Here is a 24,832-nt window from a genome sequence, read left to right as displayed (position 1 = left end):
TATTTTCTGTCCTCAGATGTTTGTTTACGTAGTACTAATAGAGTTCAGGTTTCAGGTAATTGAATGAATCAGCTTTTAATAACATAACCAGCTCATTGTGCATTAATACTTTGTTTTGTTACATTTATTTTTTTCACAACACAAATAGATGACCATGAAAATACATGGAGAGATTGAGCATAGGAGAATGCAATCTGATGGTAAGTGGAACATTTTTAATGATGTCATACAGACTGTTTTTTTGCTAATTTTAATACAGTTGAATCTGTTATCTTCTGAGGAATTGTGGAATTTAGGCATTAGATTTTATCAACGGTGTGTTCATATGCTGATGAATGTTTCTTTGCCTGTAAGTATTGTGTATTTCACTAATAATGATGCTTCTGTTTTCCTGCAGCTATATTCTGTAGTTTATTACTGTTAGTCTCAGAGGGAGGGAGAAGTGAGGGAGGATGGTGAAAAAAAAAGATTCAGACTTAGCTGTGCATAACCATCAACCACATTGTGTGTGTAATAAGAGGGAGGGGGCAAGGCAGCCCTAGAGTAGTGGTTGTTATTGTTTTTATTTTTATTTTTTTGGTAATATCTTTACGGACGTTTGGGGGACAATGACAAAAATGTTGCCAGTGGCCTTCCTTAAAGTACATATTTAAGGATGTCCAAAGGGACAAACTATTTATTTGTCCAGAGGATTTAATGTGGCACATCTTGTTTTATTTTGTTACACTAGTGTATTTAAGCATAATGTTTTTTGATGCAAGTTCCTACTTTTTATTGTTTTAGTTGCACAACTGAATTAGAAGTTGAATTGAAAGCAATAAAAAACCCAAAACCTAAGCATTTTCTTTTTTTTTCTAGACAAACCATGCCTTTGCTGTTACAGATCTGTAACAATGTTGTCCTTTCTTTGCACTGTGGCACAGTGCAGTCCCTGCCTTCAAGACCAGTGCCAAGAAACATACTGACAAACTGCTGACTTTGATAACAGCTGGAAATCAGATCCCTTCTGCACGCACTCCATCAAGGCATGCATTAACTGAGCGGTTTCAGGTCCCATATGTGTGTGTTTTCTAATGGCTGGTGTTACAGAACATTTGTGTAAAGGTGTCTCAGAGGTGGTTTTAAGTTTTTTATAAATAACAAGGCACGCACACACTCACACACACATCCCTGGTCGGCCTGGGAGCTCTGCGTGCTTGTTTTTTGTTGATTCACTGTATTACAAGATGCGAAGGGAATGAGGGGTGGAGAAAGGAGTTGTATTTGTGCGAAAATGTGTGTTTGTGAAAGGAGGGTTTTGATCTCTGATTTGATGTTTGTTAGGGTAACAAACACATTTTCCAACATGCATCAAAGTTAACTGCATATGTTTGATACTAGTTTCATAAAATGCATTCTCTTGCTGAACGAGTTACGAAATCCATTTTTTTTTGTACTGTGCTGAACACATATGGTTCCTTTTGACAGGAATGAATGTTCAACAGTAAAAAGATTAACCGTCTGCACACGGTTGTTCTGGTTTCAGGTTTTACAGTCAGTGCAACAGCACTCTGGCTCTTTGAAGCATCTGTGAAGAGATCAAGATCATTTTCTCTCAATGTTGCACGAGCTAAGAAAAATCAGAGAGAGTGAGGTGAGTTGTACGGTATGCTCAAATGCCTTTTACAGATGGTAATGTTGACTCTGGAAGAGTCATGCAGTCTTGGCTGCTTCAGGCCAGGAAACATCACTAGCACTAGGGCCATGTGGGACCTCTCCTTACAAAAAGGAGGAAAAAAAGTTTGACATTTTTTCACAGCCCATTGTAAGCAATCAGGCAAATAGAAGCTTGCAGTTGTGCAGTGCACAGGAACTTCTTTTCAGAAGGCGGAAAGCAATGCTCAGGCTACTGACAGAGGACGAAACAGACCCACAAGGATATATTCTTATGACACTGGCAGAAGGCTAAAGCACCAGCGGGTCTTCTGAAGCTTATTTCCAGTCACTTGGGTGTGATTGCTCCTGAATGCACATTCAAGCTTCTGTACTGCAGGCAGTGAAGAGCCACAGATGCACTCAACTGCACTCTTACTTTTCAACTCTGCATCTGTCTCCACGCACAAGCCAAAGCTGTACCCACGGGAAAAGGATACACATGTTTTATTGAGTGAACTACAGGTGTTTTAAGCGAGGTGCTGGTTGACTGGAAATTTTTCCCTTCCTCTCCCCGTCTTTGGAGTGATCTACTGCATCTTTGGAACCAGTATGTCATTTGTCGAAGTGCTATGCTTGATATTCTTCCTGCTGGGATCTGGGGAGGCTCAGGTTGCCGCTCAAACTCAGGAGCAGAGTCAGGAGCAGGACAGTTCTTCCAACCCTTGGAGACAGGTGATACAGTGGGAGAACAATGGGCAGGTGTACAGCCTGCTGAACAGTGGAGCTGAATATGTCCCTGCAGGGACAGGCGCTCAAGATAGAGGCCCCAGTGTGGTTTTAGCAGAATCCCGTCCACGCTCTTCACGCAGACCTCAGGGAGGCTTTGTTCGCAGACAAGCTCCGTCCAGTGGATCCTCCGAAACTGTCCGGGGGCAGACTAGGCATCCATTTGGCTTTGGACATGTACCTGACAACTGGAGGCAAACCACAGGACGCTCAAGTAGCAGCCGGTTTCAGGGATCCTCTAGCAGTCGCCTCCGTCCATCTACAGGCTCCTCATCATCATCGTCATCCTTTTCTTCATCTTCATATAACGTACCGTCATATTCACAGCTTCCCCTTCCACAGCAGCCTCCCTTTCAAACTTTTGACCCTAATTTTGCAGATGTACCAGTCAGAAGTTTTGAGCCCCCCTTTCAGCCCATCAGCGGTGCTTATGGTGGTGGAGGTTATGGGGCAGGCTACAACGGAGGTGGATATGGAGGCAGCTTGGGCCCTGTGGTCCCAGGCTCTGCGTCCGACTTTCCTGACAACAGCTACTACTACTATCAGTCTTACGCATACGGACCCAATCCAGTGGCTCCCGCACAGGCTGCACAGCCCCCGTTCAGAGATGGTCTTGACCACCGATACACTCACAGCATCTACAATGAGGAAACAGTTCCTGCTGTCCCTGTCCCAGATGCGAGCCTTGTAATGGACCGACCAGGATCTGCCAGTCAGCCACAAATCCGAAGTCCTCAATATGAGCAGTTCCCTCCATTCGGAAGACCCCGACCTCCCTTTATGCAGTCAGGGTCTCAAAGCAGAAATTCTCCAAACTCTGCCCCTGAGAGCTCCAACACAAACGGTGCGAGTGTGTTACGGCGGGCACAAAGAGGTGCAGTATGCATTTTCCTGTTTATTCAATGTTTATTCCTCTTGGTACTTTAAATGTTTGAATTTTTCTTTTTTATTTATGACATAAAATATTTACTATAAGATTAAAAGTATGCGTTACATTGCAAAAAAATAAAGCTAAACAGGATGAATGCTGATCTGAGTTGCTACATACAGCCTTCACCCCCCCCCCCCCTCAAAATATATGTAATGTCCAAAAAAACTTTCAGTCACTGGAAAGATTGTGATGTACTGAACCTGAAGCTTTTGTTTCAAATCTTCGATTGCAAGCAGTCCCCCCCCCCAAAAAAAAAAAAAAAAAACTACCGTTATTGGATCCAGGTGCTGTGCAAACTCTGCCAGTGTCCAGATACAAGAACCACTTTGTTTTTGTGGGGGGAGCCAGTTAGTGCTACAAAAAACAGACTGGTTCATGAGGTATTTAGAGTTTGGCAATGGTGGTGGTGACCTCATGGGGGGTGGGGGGGGGGGGTCATGGGGTGTTGGCAGCACACTCCAGGGAGGAAGAGCAGAGTGTGGGGGCAAAGGATGTAGATACAGTACTTAGCCACACCCTGAGGGGGAAAGGAGACAGTGGAAAGTCCCTGTAACACATGGGGTCCATTGCTTCGGCTGCAGGAAATTAAATAAATATTTAGGCGGAGCACTAAGGGGGTGTGGAGAGTAAAAGTATGCAGTGCACTTTCTTAAAATGTTTATTTGACTAAGCAGACAGTTTTTCCTTCCAATCTAGTGGAAACCAGCCACCACTGTTTAGTTTATTATTACCCAACAAAAAAGTTTAAAGATAAGACAGAAAGAAGATGAGTGATTTGAAGACTCACTGCAAACATGTTGAAGCTCAGAGTGCCAGAGGATGTCTGTGCTGAGCTGGGGAAAGACTGGGACCTACAACCAGTCTATCAAACATTTTTCTGCAGGTTTATTATTTTTTCAGAAAACATGTTGCTTTCTTTTCTCTGCTGTTCTGTGTGCTTTCCAAATATGGTTCAGTAGCATTAGAGCCGGGAGACATTTCTACCATTCAGCACAAAAGGTCAATATGGGTTGATGCCACTCAATAACCACAGCTGTTTAGATTCTGCCATAAGGGACTGTTAAAAAATATAATTAAATATTCATTTTTAGCCAGCCAGAGTTGAAGGATAAGGACAGATTTAGTGTACGTTTATCAAATGTTTCTTGTTATAATTAACTCTTCTTGTGTCAAGCTGCTATCCTGCACAGTGTCTCTTGTGACAGATTGAAAACCTTTAAACTGTTGTCCACAAAGCAGTAAGTGGTGGTTTTGGCAGCACGTTATTTCTTTTTACATTTTTGTCATAGTGTACTGTGTGTGTGTTTGGGGGGGTGGGGTATTTTCTGGGACAAAACAGACAGCATTGTAATAACACCGAGGTTGATTTGCAAAACTGATATCATGAAGTAAGTAAGTTTGAAAAAACTTGTAGTTGTGACATAGCAGCTAACAGTGGGCCAAAAGCTTCCTGCTCCACTCCATTATGATTCATCCACTTGTAGACGACTAGATCCCTGTACGTCTTGGGCTGTTAGCTAGCGGGTGAGAGGGTATACTAAGGGATGATGGAAAATGAGCTCAGGCTTAGTCCTCACTAAAAGTCGTGCTAACAACTCAGAGGAGAATTTCTAATCATCTCTGCTGAAACTATGTCCTAGAAAGCAACACAGGATAGTTTAAAAGACAATTAGAGTAGGGCTTTAAAAAGGAATAGAAACAAATGATTTCATTATCAAAAGGTAGCATTTCTGAGAGCATTTATAAAAAAAAAAATGGTGGAAGAAAATCAACAAGGGAAGCTTGAAATCTGGAATTAGGAAGTTACTTGATCACCAGATAGAGCTTTAAGCTGATCTCACTCAATTTCAAGTATTTGAATTTGTGTTCAGCTCACTGTATCCCCTGTGTCTCTCGTTATGCCATACAAGATGGCCCAAAAAGCCTGGCAAGTCTGGGTTTCTTTTCTCCATGCCCCACTTAGAGTGTAATGTGTGGCTTTGTCACATGCTGCTGAGAGCCGATCAGCTTTGGCTTCTCAATACACTTTATCCCTCTGAAAGAGACCCACTTTCACATTTTAACAGATTAGAGCAAAGAGAACAAAGCCTTCTGAGGGGTTAGAGGAAAAATTGGATTGAAAGTGCTGCTGGGAAACATCAGTGTTTCACAGTGGTTTACAGTGTTTGCATTGTCTACTCAAAGAAGCTTTCTCCTGGTCTGTGTCTGTCTCAGATTCAGATGTCAGATTGGATGTTGACACTCTGTCCACAAAGATAGGACCTCTATTTAAACTTGTAGGTGGGGAGGGAAGAGTCATCTAGGTGTTAAATGTTGGGTAAATATAAGGGTGGAATTTTATTTTATGGCTCTAAATTGGCCTGTCAAGTTTTAAAGGGAGAGCTCAAGTTATTGCACCGGTCACATGGTGGAAAAAAGTTCTGATTTAACTGGGCCTCAGAGGTTAGCTGACATGCTTTTTTTCTGGGAATGTTTTGTACAAACTTTCATCTGACAAGGCCTCCTCTTTCTTGGCAAACCTCAAGTTTGTCACTTCCTTTCAAGAACTTAAAGCATTATAAACAGAGGCTGAATTGAAAGAAACCGAAAATATTTTATTTCAAAGACTTTCTGCACAAGACCCTTACACTTTTTCCTTCCCTTTCACACATATCTGGACCGACCACAGATTTCATTTAAATTGAGAATAATCTGGATGACACAATAAGAAACAGGAATTTCCACTGTGACCCATTCTTGACTTGTAGGCCTTTTCACTCACCAGTTCCTTCATCATCGTCCATCAGCAGCAATGTATTTTCAAGAAAATTTGAGATAATGAAAAACATGTTAGTGAGCACAGTCTAGCTTTTGTGTGATTTCAACTTCTCTTGGGTGATGATTTGAAGGTCATAAGGAATAAAAAAAAAAATTTCTGCAATCTTTCATGTCACATACAGTTTAGATGAGGCCACTTTGGCAGCAATGATCCTCATCAAGACTATTTGGGTAGTCGTCTCATAATGTTTTCTTTTTCAGTCTTGAATTTTGCATATTCTTATGAAAATGTCAGAAAGGTTTCCTTTTCACCTTGAACATTTAGAACATTCCACAAAGTCGTTTTGGGGAAAATGAAACGTTTTGGAGGTGAAACCTATCTTATTTGCTTGGAAAATATATGAGTTTAAATTAGAGGGATCAAAGTTTAAGAAGTTTCGAGATTTCACTCTGGAAAAGGAAAAGCTAACAAAGAAAATGTAATCTAACACTGGACTGGTGCATAAGAATGTTAAACAGTATTTCCTTCATTTTAGGTTTGCCTGATCTGGTTCCTGATCCTAACTATGTTCAAGCTTCCACATACATCCAGACATCCTTCATGTATGCTCTGCGCTGTGCTGCTGAAGAAAAATGCTTGTCAAGGTAAACCCATCTCTAGACAGCTTTTTTAAAATTATATCACATTGTTTCCTCTGTTTTTGTTCCTGACGATATGATGTTTCAAAATACTTAATATTTTTAAATGTATTTTGCTTAATGTTAGTCAATAATCTTACAAATGACTTCCTTTGAGAGAACCTTGCATAACTGTTATTACTGTAACCTTTGTTCTGGTTATACATCAAAACCTTTTGACTTATAAAAATAGAGGAATTGACATGGCAACCATTGAAGGCATCCGCTGAAAACTTTAGATCCTACAACGACAGGCCACGGTCTGCTCCATTCTGATGCATCCACTTTGAGACAACTAGTTTGATGTACATCTTCATTTTCTACATCTGAGCTGACATTTGGCTCAAAACTGTACAGCTGGATGGCTTTAGAAATTGCTCCCCACCGATCATGTTATGTTGGGGTTGTGAGGGGCTGTGAGCTGGCAGGAGAGAGTGTAAACAAAGGGATGATGCACTCATTTTCCCATGGTAACCATTTTGCCCACAACTCAGAGGCAAAATTCTAATGAACTCCTGCCACGAAGCAGATATATATCCTAGAAAACAAGAAGTTTTTTTATTTTTATTTTTGCCTGAAAACAGTATATTCATGACTAAAAGACCATCGGAAATGCTTTAAAATGGATCAAAAGATGATCTGAGAAAATGTGTACTAAAGTTTACAAGGAGACATGTTGGATGTCGAAACCTAACATGCAATTCACTTCTTCCATAGCTCACTAAAAACTGGAGTTTAGCAGCACAGAACATAAAACAGAGGATTAAAAGTGAAATAGTGTTGAGAGTATTGAGTCATCTGTGGTATCACATGTCTAGTTGCTCCTTTTGTCCTCCAAAAATATATTTTTTTTGCCTGAAGTTTGAAAAGGTTTCACAAACGTCCAAAAGTTTCTTTTCTGAACTTTTTGAGATCCAAAATATTTTAGTGCAAACAGATTTTCTTTTTTTAAAGGGTTAACTTTTCTCCTTAAAACTCTTTTTTTAAATCACCCTCTCATTAGTTTGTCCTTTATGTCATTTCTTATCTTTACTGAGCCATTTTAGTGGGAAGAAAATAATACTTGAATGGTTGCAAAGTAGCAAAGTTGAGTCAATTTAATCTCAGTCGCACTCAGGCTTTGCTGAGTTTTTTTTCTGTCTTAGTGAGAAGCATCCCCGACAGTCCAGGGTCTTTTTGACTGCATCTGCACAGAACACCAGCAAAATGATGGAAGTTTGTGGCTGCTCTGCTTGCCTTCTTCCCATCACCAAGCACACCCATGCCTTAAAGCCCTTTTTATGTCTTGCCTGAGTTGGCTGCAATCACCCACAGATGGGCTGCTGTAATTTTCCATACACTCCAAAGTCAATAACAATCACAGGATGAATGGCTTAGATCTTTAGTGGTGGTGAACTTGAAGTTATGCCATCTTCTTCGCACAAAAATGTTGATCGCGCAACACAGATCTTTTTGTCTCTGCTCCCTGTTGAATTAGTGTGTTTGGAGTGATGGCTATATTCTCCTTAATGAATTATTTAGCAGCTACATTTGAGCCGCTCGGGAGTATATTTTGCCATGATTTCCTGCTTTTGTTGTACTTACGATAAACAGATGTGCCGGCATTCTTTTAGCAGGACGCTAAGCATGTTTCCATTTGTGTCCTCGTGTCTGGCATTCAGCTCTGCATACAGTCCTGACATCACCGACCTAAGCGTGAGGGTGCTGCTGAGGTTTCCACAGAGGGTGAAGAACAAGGGCACAGCAGACTTCATGCCTAACAGACCACGTCATACCTGGGAATGGCACAGCTGTCATCAGTAAGTCCTTTTCTTTTGACCCATGGCAGACATTAATGGATCAAATACAAGCTTGGTGTGTTTGGAGTTTCAACTCTAAGCACGGCTATGAAAAGACACTTGTGACTGTGGTTTCAAACTATGGCATATGAAAGACAGAGATTATGGAAAAGGATATACAGAAAATGGAAAAAAAGTAAGATTTAATATTAATAAAGCAGATGGAAGAGAACGATATAAAATATTTTGCTTGAGGCTGACAACAGTTCAGTGTTATTTTTACAATTGAGATATCACATAAGATCCTAATGGCAAGTGTGTGTTGTGAAGGTTGCTTTTTAGAAGCCCAAATATTGCAGATGGAGGTAAAGCTGAAACCTACACACCGTGTGTGTGGTTAGGGGGGGATACTAAAATAATAAAAGGAAAAATTAAAGCAGCACAAAGAAATGACAACACAAGATAACTGCCAAATAGAAATCAGCTGTGATGATTACAAATTCGATTATGTTGTGGCTTGTTGGAAAAAGTAAAATAGAACCTAAAAGACTCAACAGAATTATTTTAGATTTATAGAACTAACCAGGAGTGAACACAGGAAAAAAACATCAAAACCTAAGAAACTGAATTAAATAAACACCCAAACATTTTGAAAAATAAAATAAGATAAAAGGACTATGCAAGAAACGTTTTATTTGTAACATTATTTAGCATAACGTATATCAGGAAGCAGCAGGAAAGGATTACAAATATGTTTAACGATGGAGTTTGATGAAAATAGTTCTGAATGTTTTTTATGGGTAAAAATAGATGCTGTGATGATGTGTGTAGAAAAATTAAGTGATTGTACAAAATAAGGTATGTACTGTATTGATTGGTTGTGTGCTTTTAAGTATTAATAGGTAACATATTGTGAATTTTCAGGGAATTGCAAGCGTGTTGCGTCCCTCACTAACTTCGTGTACACATGCTCGAGGTTTTCATGTTTTTCCAGTAAACTGGTTTTCAGTTTGAAGGTCAGTGGTAAAAAAAGAAACAAAAGCATTTTATTTGTACAAATGCAGTCTTTACAGAGAGGTAAGAATGATCACATTCTGGCAGCATCATTATCGTTCATTATATTTCATATAGCCTGGCCTTTGAACGCAACTTCTAAAAAGTCTGCCTTTTTACACAAGATCCAGACTGCAGCTGTTCTCATGTTGAAGGAATGTCGAGTGGCCGTCAGAAGACTGACAGTGTTGTTGTTGCTTGACTTCAGTCTACATTTGCACAGCAGTTCCCAGGAGGCATAGCGCCAAAGACATCATTCCAGCAGCTGTGTGATCAGAATGTCAAATCAATCCATTTTTTTTTCTTTCAATCTGTCACACTAGAACACTTACCAGCTAAAGCATGGTGCCAGAGATGCTGGTTAGTCTGGCAGTGTTTTGTTTAAAGCAACAAAAAAATAAAGTTCCATCCCATAGTCTCACTTTAAACTTTTTTGCCTTATATTGTTGTCATAAATAAAAACCCTGAGATTAGATTAGATTAGAAAGCTTTATTGTCATCATCCTTGTCACAACAGTACAACGAAGTTGCAAACTGTCCCACATTGGTGCAAGGAGAAAGAAGAAAGCAACATAATAATAATAAAACAGCTTACAATTATTTTGCATACATAAAAAGTATCTAAAAACATATACTGTACATATATATGTATATATATATATATATGTATGTATATATGTATGTATATATATATATATATATATATATATATATATGTGTATATATATATATATATATATATATATATATATATATATATATATATATATATATATATATATATATATATATGTATATATGTATATGTATATATGTATATATGTATGTATATATGTTGCGTGCCCTCCCAAGACAGGGGGTGCTGTAAAGGTCCTTCAGTGAGGGAAGAGGGTAGCCAATGATCTTTTGGGCAGGGTTTGTGACCCTCTGTAGAACCTTCTTGTGTGCTATGGTGCAGCTTGAAAACCACACGGAGATGCAGTATGTTAGTACACTCTCAATGGAGCAACGGTAGAAGGCAACCAGCAGCTCTCTCTTCAGGTTGACCCTCCTGAGGATCCTCAGGTAGTGAAGACACTGTTGGGTCTTTTTCATTACCTCTGTAGTGTTTGAGCACTATTGGAGGTCTTTATCAATGTGCACACCAAGGTACTTGAAGCTTGGAACTCTCTACACACACTCCCCATTAATGACAATGGACTGCAGATCGGACTTCTTCCTCCTAAAGTCCATGATCACTTCTCTTGTTTTTTAGGTGTTTAGGACCAAGTTGTTGTCTGCACACCACCCCGCCAGTCTCTGGATCTTATCCCTGTATGCCTTCTCATCACCGCCAGAGATAAGCCCCACCATAGTTGTGTCATCGGCAAACTTAATGACTACATTGTCTGAGAAGTTGACACATTTTCTTGTCGTTTACACTTGAGCATCAAAACTAAGGAAAAGACCATCATTCTCTTAAGTATTGCGATTTTTTTGTGTGCTTCTTAGTACAAATGAGGACGTATTGCTGCTGCAAATAAGTGTAGATGAAGAAAAAAAGTCATTAAAAGCGGCAAATCTTTTTTTAAAGGTAGTTTTGCAACTTGTAAATTTATTCATATCCCAACTTTAAAAGATAACTTATGTTTAAGTCAAAAGTAGACAGTTCCTGTTTGTTGGCAGTTGCTGTCTTGGTGGCTTACAGTCAAACACCAGGCCACTGAAAACAAACTTTCACCGACCTGACTGTTTTATTTAATCACTGAAATCCTTAAACCCTTGTTTGCTGCAGCAGAAGGGAAAATGACTCTGAGCTGGGAGAAGCTTGTCTTGTAAATTCTGCGTGTGTTCTTCCAGCAGTGCATTCTCTATAGTTGACATAGTGAAAAGACCCAAAGAGACAAGGAAACCCTTCCAAGCATCTTGTGGTCTTGAGCCCCTCCTGCTTTTCCATTCACAAACACTTAAAAAAAAAAAAAACATAATCATGTCAATGCTTCCTTCAAATGAATTCTACTTTTTTTTCTTCAGAACACAAAGATAAAAAAAGTGTCACTCTAAAAGCGAACATGTGCAGCCCTTGCAAAGAAGCCCAGATAACAACTCTGAAAGTGTATAGCATGTCTCCTCAAAGTTACAAGGAAGAAAGTGTTCAGCTTGAGATAACATCAGAGGTTTCTTTACCTGAGAACAGATCCTTTCTCTTATGAAATAAATGAGTGTTTAAATGGTCACTTGCTCCATTACTGGAAAGTTTCCCCCCTTCAAGTCATTCGTCAGTCTTTAATGACTCTTCCAGTAAAGGCAGCAGTTGTGCTGAAGCATGGCATGTGAAGGAAAGGGAAGGGGCAGCACTGTTTTTATAGTCTTGAGTTAGGCTGACTGAATGAGATCCAGTGCTTACCTCATCCACTTCAAGTCAACACCACTTCAGGAAAGAGAGCAAACAAAGACTTTTTCTGGAAAATAATTACCAACCTTTAGGATATAATGTAATGTAGAATCAATTTTTAAAAAATCAAACACAATTTTCTGTTGAGCTCAATGTTTACTGGAAAGGCTCTATTAGTAAAATCTTAGCATTAAACAGTGGTTTGCAAAAGTATTCTTACCTCTTGAATGTTTCCACATTTTCTTACATTATGACTACAAACATCACAAATTTATTAGAATTTTATATGAAAAACCAACACAAAGTGGCATACAATTTTTAGGTAAAAAGAAAATTATACATGATCAAGTTTTTATTAAAAATAAAAAGCTGAAAAGTGCAGTGTGCAAAAGTATTTACCGCCAACCCCCCCCCCCCCCCATGTCAATACTATGTAAAGCCCCCTTTTTCTGCAATTACAGCTGAAGGTATTTTGGGGTATGCCTCTACTACAGGGGTGTCAAACTCAATTTACCGTGGGATCAATTAATCAATCAACACATAGATAAACACATTTAAAATTAATAAGTCAATAAATCAATAATACATTTAAGTTTTCTGTTTTTGCAGTCTGTATCTACTGAATTCAGATATAAACATCCTTATTAACACAGTTCAATTTTAACTGTTAAACACAGAATAAGATTTAAATTGTTGCTTCTTGAACCTTAATTAATGGGTTCTTCTGAGCATGGCTTCTTTTACCTACTTCTGACTGCTGGACACTTGGCAATGCTTCCCTTCACATAGCTGAGCCACATTTGGTTTGAGGGAGGAAGCATTTCATTTGAAACCAGTCCATTGCAGCCTTGGCTGTATGTTTAGGGTTGTTAATCTGTTGGAAGGTGAAAGTGTTTTGCAGACTCCAGCAGGTTTCCTTCCTAGATAACCCTGTATTTAACTCCATCCTTCTTCCCATCAACTCTGACCAGCTACCCTATCCCTGCTGAAGAGAAGCAGCCCCAGAGCATGATGCTACCTCCACCATGCTTGACAGTGGGGATGAGGTATTCAGAGGGATGTGCCGCGTTAAGTTTCTGCCGCACGAAGCAATTTTCATTTAGGCCTAAAAGTTCAATTTTGGTGTCATTTGACCTTCTTCCACGCATTTGTTGGATCCCTCACATGTCTTCCGTCAAACTGCAAATGGGACTTCTGGTGGATTTATTTCAACAATGGCTTTCTTCCTGCGACTCTTCCAAATGTCCAGATTTCCACAGTGATCTCTGCAGCTCATCCAGAGTCCCCATTGGCCTCTTGGCTACATCTCTGATCAGTGCTCTCCTTGTTTGACATGCTACTTTAGGTGGACAACCATGCCTCGGTGGGTTTGCAGTTGTACCACACTGTTCCTTGGACTTAAAATGCTGTTTGCTCCATAATATTCTTGAAACAAACCACAGAGGCCATCACAGAACAGCTGTATTTGTACTGAGATTAAATTACACATGTAACCTCTATTTAGTCATTAGGTCAACACTGGATCAGTCAACAATCATCAGGCAACATATGAAGTCAGTTGGATGCACTCAGAGCAAAGAGGGCTGAAAACCTTTGTACACTGCACTTTTCAGTTTCTTATTTGTAAAAAAAAGAAACTGTGTATAATTTTCTTTCTTTACAATTGTGTGACACTTTGTGTTGGTCTTTCACAAACAATTCCAATTAAGAAAATATATATTTTTGTGCTGCACGGTGGCGCAGTGGTTAGCGCTCTTGCCTCACAGCAAGAAGGCCCCTGGTTCAAGTCCCGGCTGAGGGACATGAAAAATACATCAATCGGGGACCTTTCTGTGTGGAGTTTGCATGTTCTTCCCGTGTATGCGTGGGTTCTCTCCGGGGTCTCCAGCTTCCTCCCACTGTCCAAAAACATGCTTCATAGGTTAATTGGCAACTCTAAATTGTCAATAGGTGTGAGTGTGAGAGTGCATGGGTGTGTGATTGTGGATGTTCTACCCTGCGACAGACTGGCGACCTGTCCAGGGCGTCCCCTGCCTACGCCCAAGTAGCCGGGATAGGCTTCGGCAGCCCCATGACCCCGAAAGGGACAAAGCGGTACAGAAAATGAATGAATGAATATATTTTTGTGGTCATACTGTGGGAACCTTGGAAAAGTTCGAGGGGTATGACTATCACATGCCACTGCAAAATACCCAAAATCCAATCAGAAAAAGAAAATTTGAGTACTGAGATTAAGTTTCTGTGATTTCCGTTTCTTCTCACTTCTTCCTTTAATATTGATCATTAAACATGCATGTAGATTATTGAATCTCCAAAAAAGTTCTGTTGAATTTCAGAGAGACGAGTGTGAATAATTATAAAGTTAAATCATTATAATAAAGAACAAATACTCAGAACTAATTAAAAAGCAGCATGTTAAGTGAAGCGGCAGTATTTCCAAGAGAAAGCCATTTGCCTCTTAAAATGATAATGCAGCATGGTTTAGATTCTCAAAGTGACATCAAACCACAGGGGCTCTGAAAAAGTGGAGATATTTGGGCATAATTAGGCAGTGTCACATTTGAGGAAAACCAAACAGAGTACGAGCACAAACACATCACCCCAACTGTTAAGTATGCCGTTAAAAGAATTATGACCTTGCTTTGCAGCTGGGAGACATGGAAAAAAAACAGATCAATCAAAAGAGGTCCAGACCTCAGCCTTATTTAAAGGCTGTAAAAAGGAATAGGTATGTCTATACTGATGTGAAAGGTAAATAATGACACACTGTAGATCCCTTCGATTATTAAAAGTGATTCTCCTGTTGCTACAGAAAATGTAAAAGAAATGTTTTTTCGTTCTTTCCATTTGCCATCATTTCCCTCTTTTCATATATTTTTTCTGGTTTTCTCTTAGCAGAGCTTTGCATTTTGCTTTTATGGATCTTAGTTTTCTTTTCTTTTTTGTTTGACATACCTGGAGGGGAATCAACCTCAGGTGTGTCAACCACTGACACACCTGAGGTTGATTCCCCTGTTGATTTATTTCAAATTCAACCTTGGCATGATCCTGCCTTTGTTTCCTGCTTTATTTAGACCACATTTGATGTGTATGCCTGTTTGAAAAGCAACTTCTTCACCTGCATCTGCATCCTTTTTCAACTCATGTCTACACAGCCAGCCTGAGGAAGGGTTTTCAACATTTCATAGTCTTATTACCAGGATATAACATCACCAAACCTCTGTATTTAAGAAAATGCTAAATAGTCAGGACAAAAAGTCCAAAAGTGTTTTAAAGCGTCCAGGGAAGCTGTAATGGGACTGAGGCTGTAACGTTTACCCGTTAATCAAAAGCCCATACTTACTTTGCTGAGCAATTTCAAAGCCAGAGATAAAATTGATAAGAATGGCTAAGAATTCAGCCACAAGAGAATTATGCAGGACATAAAATCTAACCACAAGAACAAAACCCATTTTTTGTAGAAAGAGAATTTCAGAGTAAAGTTGATGGTGACTGACTTACTTTTAGAAAAATCGCCCTGTGATTTTGTTAGTTCTTTGGCAATCATCAGACAAGCTTTAATGCAAAGATTTACATAAACTGTTCCATATTTATGATAATTATAAAGAACTGAATTTGTGCCCCTTTTTTTTCATTTTTTGTGTTTTTTTATTTATTTTTGATTGACAGCATTAATGGATGTCTTCCTTTAAATCTAAAATCACATTTACCAAATGCATTATCCATGTATTTGTGATGTCCCTTTTACCCTTTATAATGAAGAACAATTCTTTATTTAAATAGGAATAGAATTACATTAGAAGTACATAAGAAGTACATTAAAAGTAAGACCATGGAGAAATGAAGACACCACACGTCAAAGTCGCATATCAGGGAAAAGTCACAGATATGTGGTGTGCATGAGCTCTATTAGCTCATAGTTGCCTCTGCTGTGCATAAATAAATTAAAATTGAACCAAAAATAGACCTTTCTTCATCAACATGGAATTATATTGTCATCTTTCTCTGTGCAAATGCGCACTTGCCAGCATGTACCGTAATTAAAGGCACAGCAGGCTTGTAAACGTGAAAAGCATCGTGGGGTCACTTTCATGTTTGGAAGCAGACCAGTTCATACAGCAGTAAACTTTGCAGATGCTTCTCTATTGGACGGCTTTGTTGACACGGTCACACACCAAGAGACACCGATGCTTCATTGTCCTGTCCTGATCAGTGGCCTTGTGTTTCCAGCCTTTCCTAAGCTGCTACAGCTGTACAAATACAAGCACACACACTGCAATAAACACACAAACAAATTTATACCACACACACATAAACTCACACACAAACAACTCTGATCGTGCTGATCAGTGCAAACTAATTAACAATATTCATACATCATTAGGGAGTTAATTCCATGCCTCAGCAATATTTTATTGTTGCTATTAATTAGCAGGCCTATCTATTAACCACTGATGATTCCTGGCTTGTTCAGTCAAGGTGCATCATCGCTAACAAAAATGTCAGCAGATGAGGTCAGCAGCTTCAACATAAACCACATGAATCCCTGCTTTGCAGGTTAGCAAATCCAGTTAATTAAAGCTAAAAGATGAGCAGAAAATTTATTTTTAGACACTTCAATGACATTTAAAGCTGCTTTTTTTACCACACTGTTGTGCAGCTTAACAAAAACCCATCTCTGAGAGATGTAGTACAGATTGAATGCCGAGCTAAGACACATTTAATACCTTTTCAGGTCCAAGCGAGAAGCGTCAACACAGCTTGACGTGACAGACCACAGCCTAACAACCATGAGCCTAGGAACCGTAATTGAAGACAAAAAAACAACAACAAATATTTTAAGAAATACAGATGATCAAGCCCTTTGACTGACTGTCTAAATATCCAGGGTGTACCCCCGACAGTAGGCTTCAGTAACCCTGTGACCCTGAACAGGGCAAAGCGAGTTTGGAAGCTGGATGGACAAATGGAGAGCTGACCAAAAGCAATTTAACAAGCAAGCTGTGTGGAGCTTTATTTGTATGCAACCATTACTGGCTAGGGTTAGCATTTTTCACAAAACCTCAAAATCTGCAACCCCATTTCATGTAGTTGTTCACCTTTTAGCATATCCCTCCAGGAGTTGCCGCAGTAGATCAGTTTTCACTGATTCGCACAGATGATTTGGCAGTGATTTTTAAATCTTATGCTCTCCCTGACACAACCCTGTATTTTAGCTGGGCTGGGGACCAGCACAGGGAGACCCAATCTTAGGCCCCTTTTATGGCTACATAGTTAGACAGTACCGCGAAGGGTCTTGCCCAAAGGACTCACACTGGATGAAGCTCAATGGACCCCATGGGAAACAAATCTTGGCTTCCCATGCATCAGTCATGTAGCCAACTGAACCATCCAGAAGATTTGCAACCTTATTTCCTACTTGAGGAAAAAAAAAGGTTCCACACCTTATATTAACGGGTCGGAACCACTAGTAAAATGTGACTTTCTCTGAGCAGAAAGACTGTGACATACGGACTCTAACTTCTCTGTGCGCCGACTCCACTTTAAATGATCTTCCATAAAGAGAAAAATAAAGCACAATAGCTATGAACCAGTTGCTAAACTACAACAAACAATTTCCATTGTTGCACCATGTACAATATCTCAAATCAATCTTTAAACATGATTCCTCAATGCCTTTGGAAGGGCGGTTGACCTCCGTTCGGAAGATTCCTGGTTTGATACCCGCCTTGCCCACCCATCCGTCAAGGTGTCCTGGGGCAAAGCATTGAACCCCACCTTGCCTATGGTGGTTATAGGTTGGTGCCATTGTTCAGTAGCGGAGCCACTACCAGTGTGAAAATGGATAAAAGCAACTGTGAATGTAGAGCACTTTGGGGCTTCGAGGAAGGTAGAAAAGCACTATACAAGTATACGCCATTTACCTTTTACCATTTAATACATTGTTGCACTACTGTCATTAGATGCAGTTTTTATTCACGAATATAATTTAGCAGATTGTTTTTGTCTTGAGGATAGCAAAAAAAGTAAAACAAAAAGAGACAAGTTGTGTTCACCTAAAGCACATAATGCAAAGACATTATTGGAAGGACAACTACATAAAAATTGCTTTTTTCTATTATGTTCTTTCTTTGAATGTTCTTTCTTTGTTTTTGTTTTTTTTTTTCCAAATGTTTTGGATTCCCCTCAAATGCATTCTGTTTCATTTGAAAAGGTTTTAAGTTTAAAACAGACTTTTAACGAGTTGCATTGGAGAAATACTAAGGTTTGCTCAGTTATTACTTTATTGTGACAACAAAATAAGAACTATTAGGGATTACTGTACAAGTTACACTCTCCTTTTATCAGAGAAGAATGAGAGCTTTATTGTGTAGATTAGAGCAGATTTGACAGGGCACTGCTCTAGGATGCTACTGAGGAAAATTGTCATTTCTTATGTCATGAAAACACATACATTCTGTCATTGTATGTACATTTGTTTTACCATTGCTGTTGTGGAACTCTTGTGGTTGTGTAAATGTAAAGCTTAAGGTGTTAATCTTAAGGTGTTTTGTGTGATCAAGAAGCAGCTGTTTTAAAAACAAGTCAAGAAGTGTTAGTTAAACGTAAAAGATTTGTCATGGGATACTAAAAAAGTACTTGTTTTTAAACAACCTCAGAGCCTTGGTTTTGGGCCTATATAATATTTAACTGCATCTCTTTTTTATGCTTGTTCTGACAGGCATTTCCACAGCATGGATGAGTTCAGCCATTATGATTTACTGGAGGTCAACACTGGCCGTAAAGTGGCAGAGGGGCACAAGGCCAGCTTCTGTCTGGAGGACACAACCTGTGACTTTGGTCACTTGAAGCGTTACGCCTGCACCTCTCACACTCAGGTAATACATCAAAGACAAACATGAGAGAACAATCTGACGATGATTTTTTTAAGACCTATTGATTCACTCAGCATATGATAGATTATTAAAACTGTAACAATTGAGTCCAAGAGATATAGATTTGTAGCTCTCATTTTCTCTGTATACATTCGATATTTCCTCTTTTTATAATTGCATCTGACTCAGATGACTATCCTCAGAGATCTTCACTGTTTCTTTAGGGTCTGAGTCCAGGCTGCTATGATACATACAATGCTGATATTGACTGCCAGTGGATCGATATCACTGATGTCAAACCTGGAAACTACATACTTAAGGTGAGAGCTTAGCCAGACGGCCAGTACGATCCTTGGGCGTGAAGTTCTGTGAACACCACAAGGTCATATTTTGTGGGAGGTAGAAGGCGATGAGGCCATCATAACAAATTGATCCAAGCAATAAAGTTTTCAGGTATCTTGTTACCGAGAATTTTTTAGGATACCACTCAGTGACTGTGGTATCTTGTTATCTGCTTTTCATACATATTGTATCAGGTCAGTATGGCTGCACAAAAGAATCTTGATGTATTTAAAATGTGTTTTTTACTATATATTATTATTATGGCATTTCAGTCAATCTAAGCTATTTTAATTCACTTAAATTCATACTGAGTTGTGCACTTTTTTTTTATTGTTTTCAGCTCACTGTTAATCCCAAATACTTGGTGCGGGAATCTGACTACACAAACAATGTGGTTCGGTGTAACATCCACTACACGGGACGCTTTGTGACAACTAACAACTGCAAGTTAGCACAGTAAGTAAGATGAACATATTTGGACCTAAATTCTACCTACACTTGATTTTAAAAATAAAAACTTCAGTAGGGGTAATAAAAACTAGTGTCATTTTCCCACTGCCCAAGGCTACATAACCGCCATGTGACAAGGTGATGGCTAAATGTAATTATCTAAAGAGCCTCACAGTGTTTTGGGGCACTTAGTGGACTTAATGGGTTCCTGGCTGAAAAATTTGACGATTTAATGAATTATGTTCTCATTTTCCCATTAAGATTAACAGCCTCTGGAACTTTGATATTTTCTCCTCAAAGGGAAATTGTAAGGGTGTTGAACTTCCTAATACTGCTATTAGGGAGTATATCACTGCACTCTGAATTGCAATCATGCTCTGTTGAAAATTGTTTTTATAGAGAAGTTTAAGTGTTCAAGCCAGTCTTATTATGTAGCCCAACAAACCCCAGCATTTTGAGACTTAAAGTAGATACCAGTGGGAATGATTGTCCCCATAAGGGACACATGTATATCCCCTTGTATATCATCATCAGAAGCCAAAGGATCCCTGCTGTGTCCCCTCACATTCAGAGTTTCCAGGCAGCAATAACATAGATGAACTCTGAAAAGACTGGACTGAACTGTACAGTGAGACATAATAGAAGAGAACAGGGTGTTACAGAGAGAAACAGAAATCTGTGCTTTATTCAGAAAAAAAATAGACCAACAATATAGTTTTTTGTGAAGCTAGTGTGTTCCCTTTTATGTGATATATATTTGATAAACTTGTAGCTCACGATGTCATTTTGAGGAAAACCTTATAGTGTGAATTTTGTAGACCGAATCTGTCACTTGTTTCAACTCTAAACCAGATTTAAAAGCCATCTGTAAACAAAAAAAAATTAACTTCTTTAAATATATATTTCCAAAAAAAAGCAAGATTTTGAAGTTAACTTTCAAAATAAACTAAATATGAAAGTAAATAAATTGCGACAAATTAACCATTTTAAAAAGCGGCTGGATAGCTCAGTTGGCTGCGTATAGGACTGGTGCACGAGAAACATTTTTTGTGGGTTCCCAGTCCACATAAAATACGGGGTTGTATCAGGAAGAGCATTCGGTATAAAAAACTGATTTGCTGGGGCGACCCCTGAAGGGATGTGCTAAAAGGTGGGCCAGTTTGACAAGCCACCTAATGGAGTTACTCTGGAACTGACCCACTCCAGTTACATTTTAAATCCTTATCAAGCAGAGAATTACCCCCTTGTTAACAACATATTTCTCATTTATCATGAAACAAGCTAATTTCATAAGACATATGTGAAAAACAGGTGATTAACACATCATATATGAAATGTATGTATCTATCACAAAAAACATACTTATGAGGCTGTTTAAAGGGCCTATACCATGCAAAATCTTTTTTTAACCTTTTAAGTGTATTATAATGTTAATTCCTAACTATAAGAACCCCCCAAGCGGTATTTTGATTCATTCACGCATTTCTGAGTATTCCTCTGAAAACCTGCGCTCTAAGCACCAGCCCCACCCAACCCACAAAAACCAGGAGCATCTCACAAGCTGACGTAGACCAGTGAAAACAGGGGCTGTTCTCCAGGAAGAGTCTGCGCTGCCAGCACCGCCCCCAGGCTGACAGACACACCCACTTTCCGCACGGAGCTAGTGGTGTTTGGACAAAACACTTATATTTTGTCTGCACAACATGCACATCCATCCTTGCAACAGTTTGGATGTTGTTTGTTTTTCGTGGGCGAAACGCAGTCACCCGGCAGAGTCCGGCTCTAAGTTGATGTCATGAAATGGTCGGCACCCACAAGGAGCGAAAGACATTATGATTCCAAGTTGGAAAACAATGCAGGCAAATAACTAATATTTAGTTTAAAATTGTGTACTTTAGTGTGCCAAAGGTGATATATTATCATATACACGGATATTGTTTACTATAAAAGGCTTAAGAATAGCATGGTATTGGCCCTTTGATCATTGAACTGAAGCCTCTTTTTAGTAGAAACCCCCTAACAACAAACTGTCTGTTGTCTGTCTCTTTACAGGTCTTGATTTGGCACTGGAAGACTGCCACATTAGAGTGACCCTGATTTCTATTCTGTTGAAATGTGAATGGTATTCATTTGTTTTGTGGTTTGCTGCATCAAGTTGTTTCCCCAACTTTTCCCTTTATGTTTCTTTCAGAACACTGAGCCCACTTGCAGATTGAGTTCCACTGAGAATGTAGGGGTTTAGAGTAAACAAGCACACTCCTAAATTGTTGCCTAATGTATTTCTGGATGTCATTATTTCAGAAATGAACTGATGAGTCACAGCCTTGCATAGAAGTAGTCTTCTGGAGATTTATTTGGCTGTTTTAAGAGTTTAATATGATTGCATGCTAGTTTACCCCACTGGCGTCTCAAGGAGGTGTTAACCTCTCACAGAGGAGTGTGAGTTTAGATGCAGATAGTAAAAATGAAAGCAAAAGTCCTGTGTTTACTTGTGCGGGGTGGAAACACAAATAGAAGCCTAGAGTCTCAGAAGTACAATTGTTCGTTTTTTTCTCACTTCCCCTCTTTAGAGGGTCAGGCTGAGGATTTGTTAACTACAAGAGGAAGACAGCAAGTTAAATTTAGTTTTAATGTTTTAACCCCTAAATCCCTCCACAAATCAAGTCCCTGCTTTTCCTTCCTTATTTAACAGGAACAAGATGCTCGGCTGGCAGGAAAGAGTACGGTACTTTAAAAGTGTGTTGTCATCTCTTGCTCAGCTGCCAACACTGGTCAGATGGCACATAGGTCATCTATACCTTTGAAGAATGTTTATTCAAATATTCCACTGATGCATGACGTTAGCGGTTGGTATTAACTTGATGTAACTGACTGTAAGCTCTTCACCAATTTTCATGTTACTGTAATTTTTTTGCCGCTTCTTATTCTGAATTATTCAAGTAGTGCAGTATGTTAAGAATGCAGATAATATTAATAATAATGCAGTGATGTATATGAATGCAGAGAAACAAAAAGTAATGTCTACCTACCTCTACTGTTGGGTAAACTGTGGTTTCCAGTAAATATCCCAGTTATTATTTACTGCAATTGATCTGATATGTTTGAGTATTCTGGTTCTGTTTGCCAACACTTGTGCTTGAGTCAAAATAGAAATAGAAATTACTTGAACTTACATGCTTTAGAAATTAAATGGCCAGGCAGAAACTCCCAAGAGATGTTATGCTGCACCCATTATGTGCCATACTTCCCCTGAAATTCAAGCTGATCTTCTTTCTCAAGAAAAACTCTTCTTATCTTGGTTTACTGATACTTGAGTCTGATTTCTTTTTTTTAATACATGTTTTTTTCAGTGAAGGACTTTTTTTGTGAACATCAGCAAGACGTTTTTTTGTTTTTGTTTTTAAGCATGGTAGTCAGCAAAAAGACAAATATGAGAATTTTGGAGGTAAAGTGAAATTGCAAAAAAGAAAAGAAAAACCTTATATCATTGTTTTCATAAACTGCATTAACAAAAATAAAAGCAAAGCAAAAGCTATGTGTTTCCACAGTGATACATATTATTTCATAAACTTTCATCCTGAATCCAAAACTGAGATTGGTGTTTCTTGCTGTAACTCTTCCTCTAGTTACTCTTCATCACTGCTATCCGAGAGGGTGTTTTTAGAAGAGATCAAATTGGGAAAACATGAAGAAAAGTCTTTATATTGCATTGAAAACTTGAAATTATCAACTGGCACCACAATTTTAGAAAAAGCTACTAAAGCAATAAGTCAAAACATTTTTAAAAAGTAAAACATGAAGTTATTGAAGATTTCTTTTTGTTTTTCTTTTTGGCAAATCTGCTTTTTGTTTCTTAGAACAAGAGGCTTTCTTTTTTTCTTTTTTCCCTGTATTTCAGGACGGCATGGAATAGCAATCCCATCACTATAATAAATAATGCTTAAAGAAAAAGTGTGGAAATTGATTAAATGTCTTTCATAAACACCTTCCTCATGGGACCCGGTTCCGATTCTGATCATTAGCTGATAGCAAGATATTTAAGCCAAAGAAAAACATAACAAACATTTGTTGTTTTCATGTTTTTCACACCTAAATAAAAGTGCAGGTTTAGTCACTGGGAGACAGTGTTGGTTTTGCAGGAGAAGCTTTTGACTTCTTTTGACAAAAAAGACATTGGGAAAGGAAGTCCTGCCTCACCAAAGCATCTCCAGCGTGAAGCTCAATGACTTTCAGTAAAAGTTCCTTACATATATCTGTATATAAAAAAGAGAAGATACAAATATTAATAATAAAATAATACAAATAAGAACACATTTAAATACATATTTTTTAGTTTAGGCTCAAGAAATATATTTATTATTTATTTTTTAATCTTTTTAAAATACATTTCTAACATCCACTAGAGATTTCAGCACCTTAGCATTAAAATAAGCTTTCGCAGGCTGAACAGTCTTTCTACAGAGGTGATGTAGGTGATGTTCTTTATCAAAGCAAAGTCATAAACTCCAGTCATTTTGCTTCTAGGTTAAGATAACCTGTGATCTGATTTTCTACAGTAAGTGAATTGTCAGCTATATCCTCAAAGGTAAAAATAAATTGATAATTTGCTTAGTTTGTGCTGGAATGGCATGTTGGTGTTCTGGTACCTGCTTGTGAGTTTAGAGAAAATCTTCTGACACTTTCCTTGCTTTTCATATCCTGTGTAAACAATGTAGCTTAATTTTGATGAGGTCTTAAAGGCATAAACAGCATCACTGTTTTCCAGAACCTTTGCAAATCTTCTTTCAATCGTCTAAAAATAAACATTGCAAATCCCACACAGAGCATGTCTGATAATTTGCACCTCTTGGTCAGTTCTTGTGAGCATGGTCCAAACTAAATGTTACATTACTTTTTTGAACATGCAACAAAACATTTGCATATCAAAGCCACACATTCTTGATAGCAAAATACTAAATGTGAGAAGAATAAAATATTGCTTTTAGTTGTCTTATTGCGTATAGGTTTGGCCTGTCTGCAGTTTAAAGTAAAGTTGTGTACACTGTTTTTTTGTAAAATTTTGGCAGAATTCTAAACATCTAAAATATAAACAATTAAAGTTTCCCTCAGTAAGGTTTTATGAGTTATTAGTCACTATGATGAATAAGATACTGATATTTGTAAGCCACTTTAT

The 24,832-nt window shown here is 38.6% G+C and overlaps 1 protein-coding gene across 1 annotated transcript; it reads left to right on the top strand.

Annotated features, from left to right (window-relative positions):
• Positions 1–1,552: 1,552 nt before the first annotated feature.
• Positions 1,553–23,248, top strand: LOC101158682 (lysyl oxidase homolog 1). The gene is made up of 7 exons (XM_023953620.1): positions 1,553–3,295; positions 6,646–6,754; positions 8,449–8,586; positions 18,714–18,870; positions 19,092–19,187; positions 19,550–19,665; positions 21,712–23,248. Exons 1-7 carry the CDS (start codon positions 2,245–2,247, stop codon positions 21,716–21,718), a joined length of 1,674 nt encoding a protein of 557 aa, XP_023809388.1. The 5' UTR covers positions 1,553–2,244; the 3' UTR covers positions 21,719–23,248.
• Positions 23,249–24,832: the final 1,584 nt, after the last annotated feature.

Source organism: Oryzias latipes, chromosome 3 (genome assembly GCF_002234675.1).
Source record: "Oryzias latipes chromosome 3, ASM223467v1".
Lineage (NCBI taxonomy): Eukaryota > Metazoa > Chordata > Actinopteri > Beloniformes > Adrianichthyidae > Oryzias > Oryzias latipes.
This window is presented reverse-complemented; position numbering and strand designations above follow the sequence as displayed.

What these genes read in the sequence shown, in the direction of transcription:
- LOC101158682 (XM_023953620.1), top strand. Translation starts at nt 2,245, where the DNA reads ATGTCATTTGTCGAAGTGCTATGCTTGATATTCTTCCTGCTGGGATCT. An exon ending in GAATGGCACAGCTGTCATCA is followed by an intron (nt 8,587 to 18,713) that starts GTAAGTCCTTTT and finishes TTGTTCTGACAG; the next exon opens with GCATTTCCACAGCATGGATG. An exon ending in CTGGAAACTACATACTTAAG is followed by an intron (nt 19,188 to 19,549) that starts GTGAGAGCTTAG and finishes TATTGTTTTCAG; the next exon opens with CTCACTGTTAATCCCAAATA.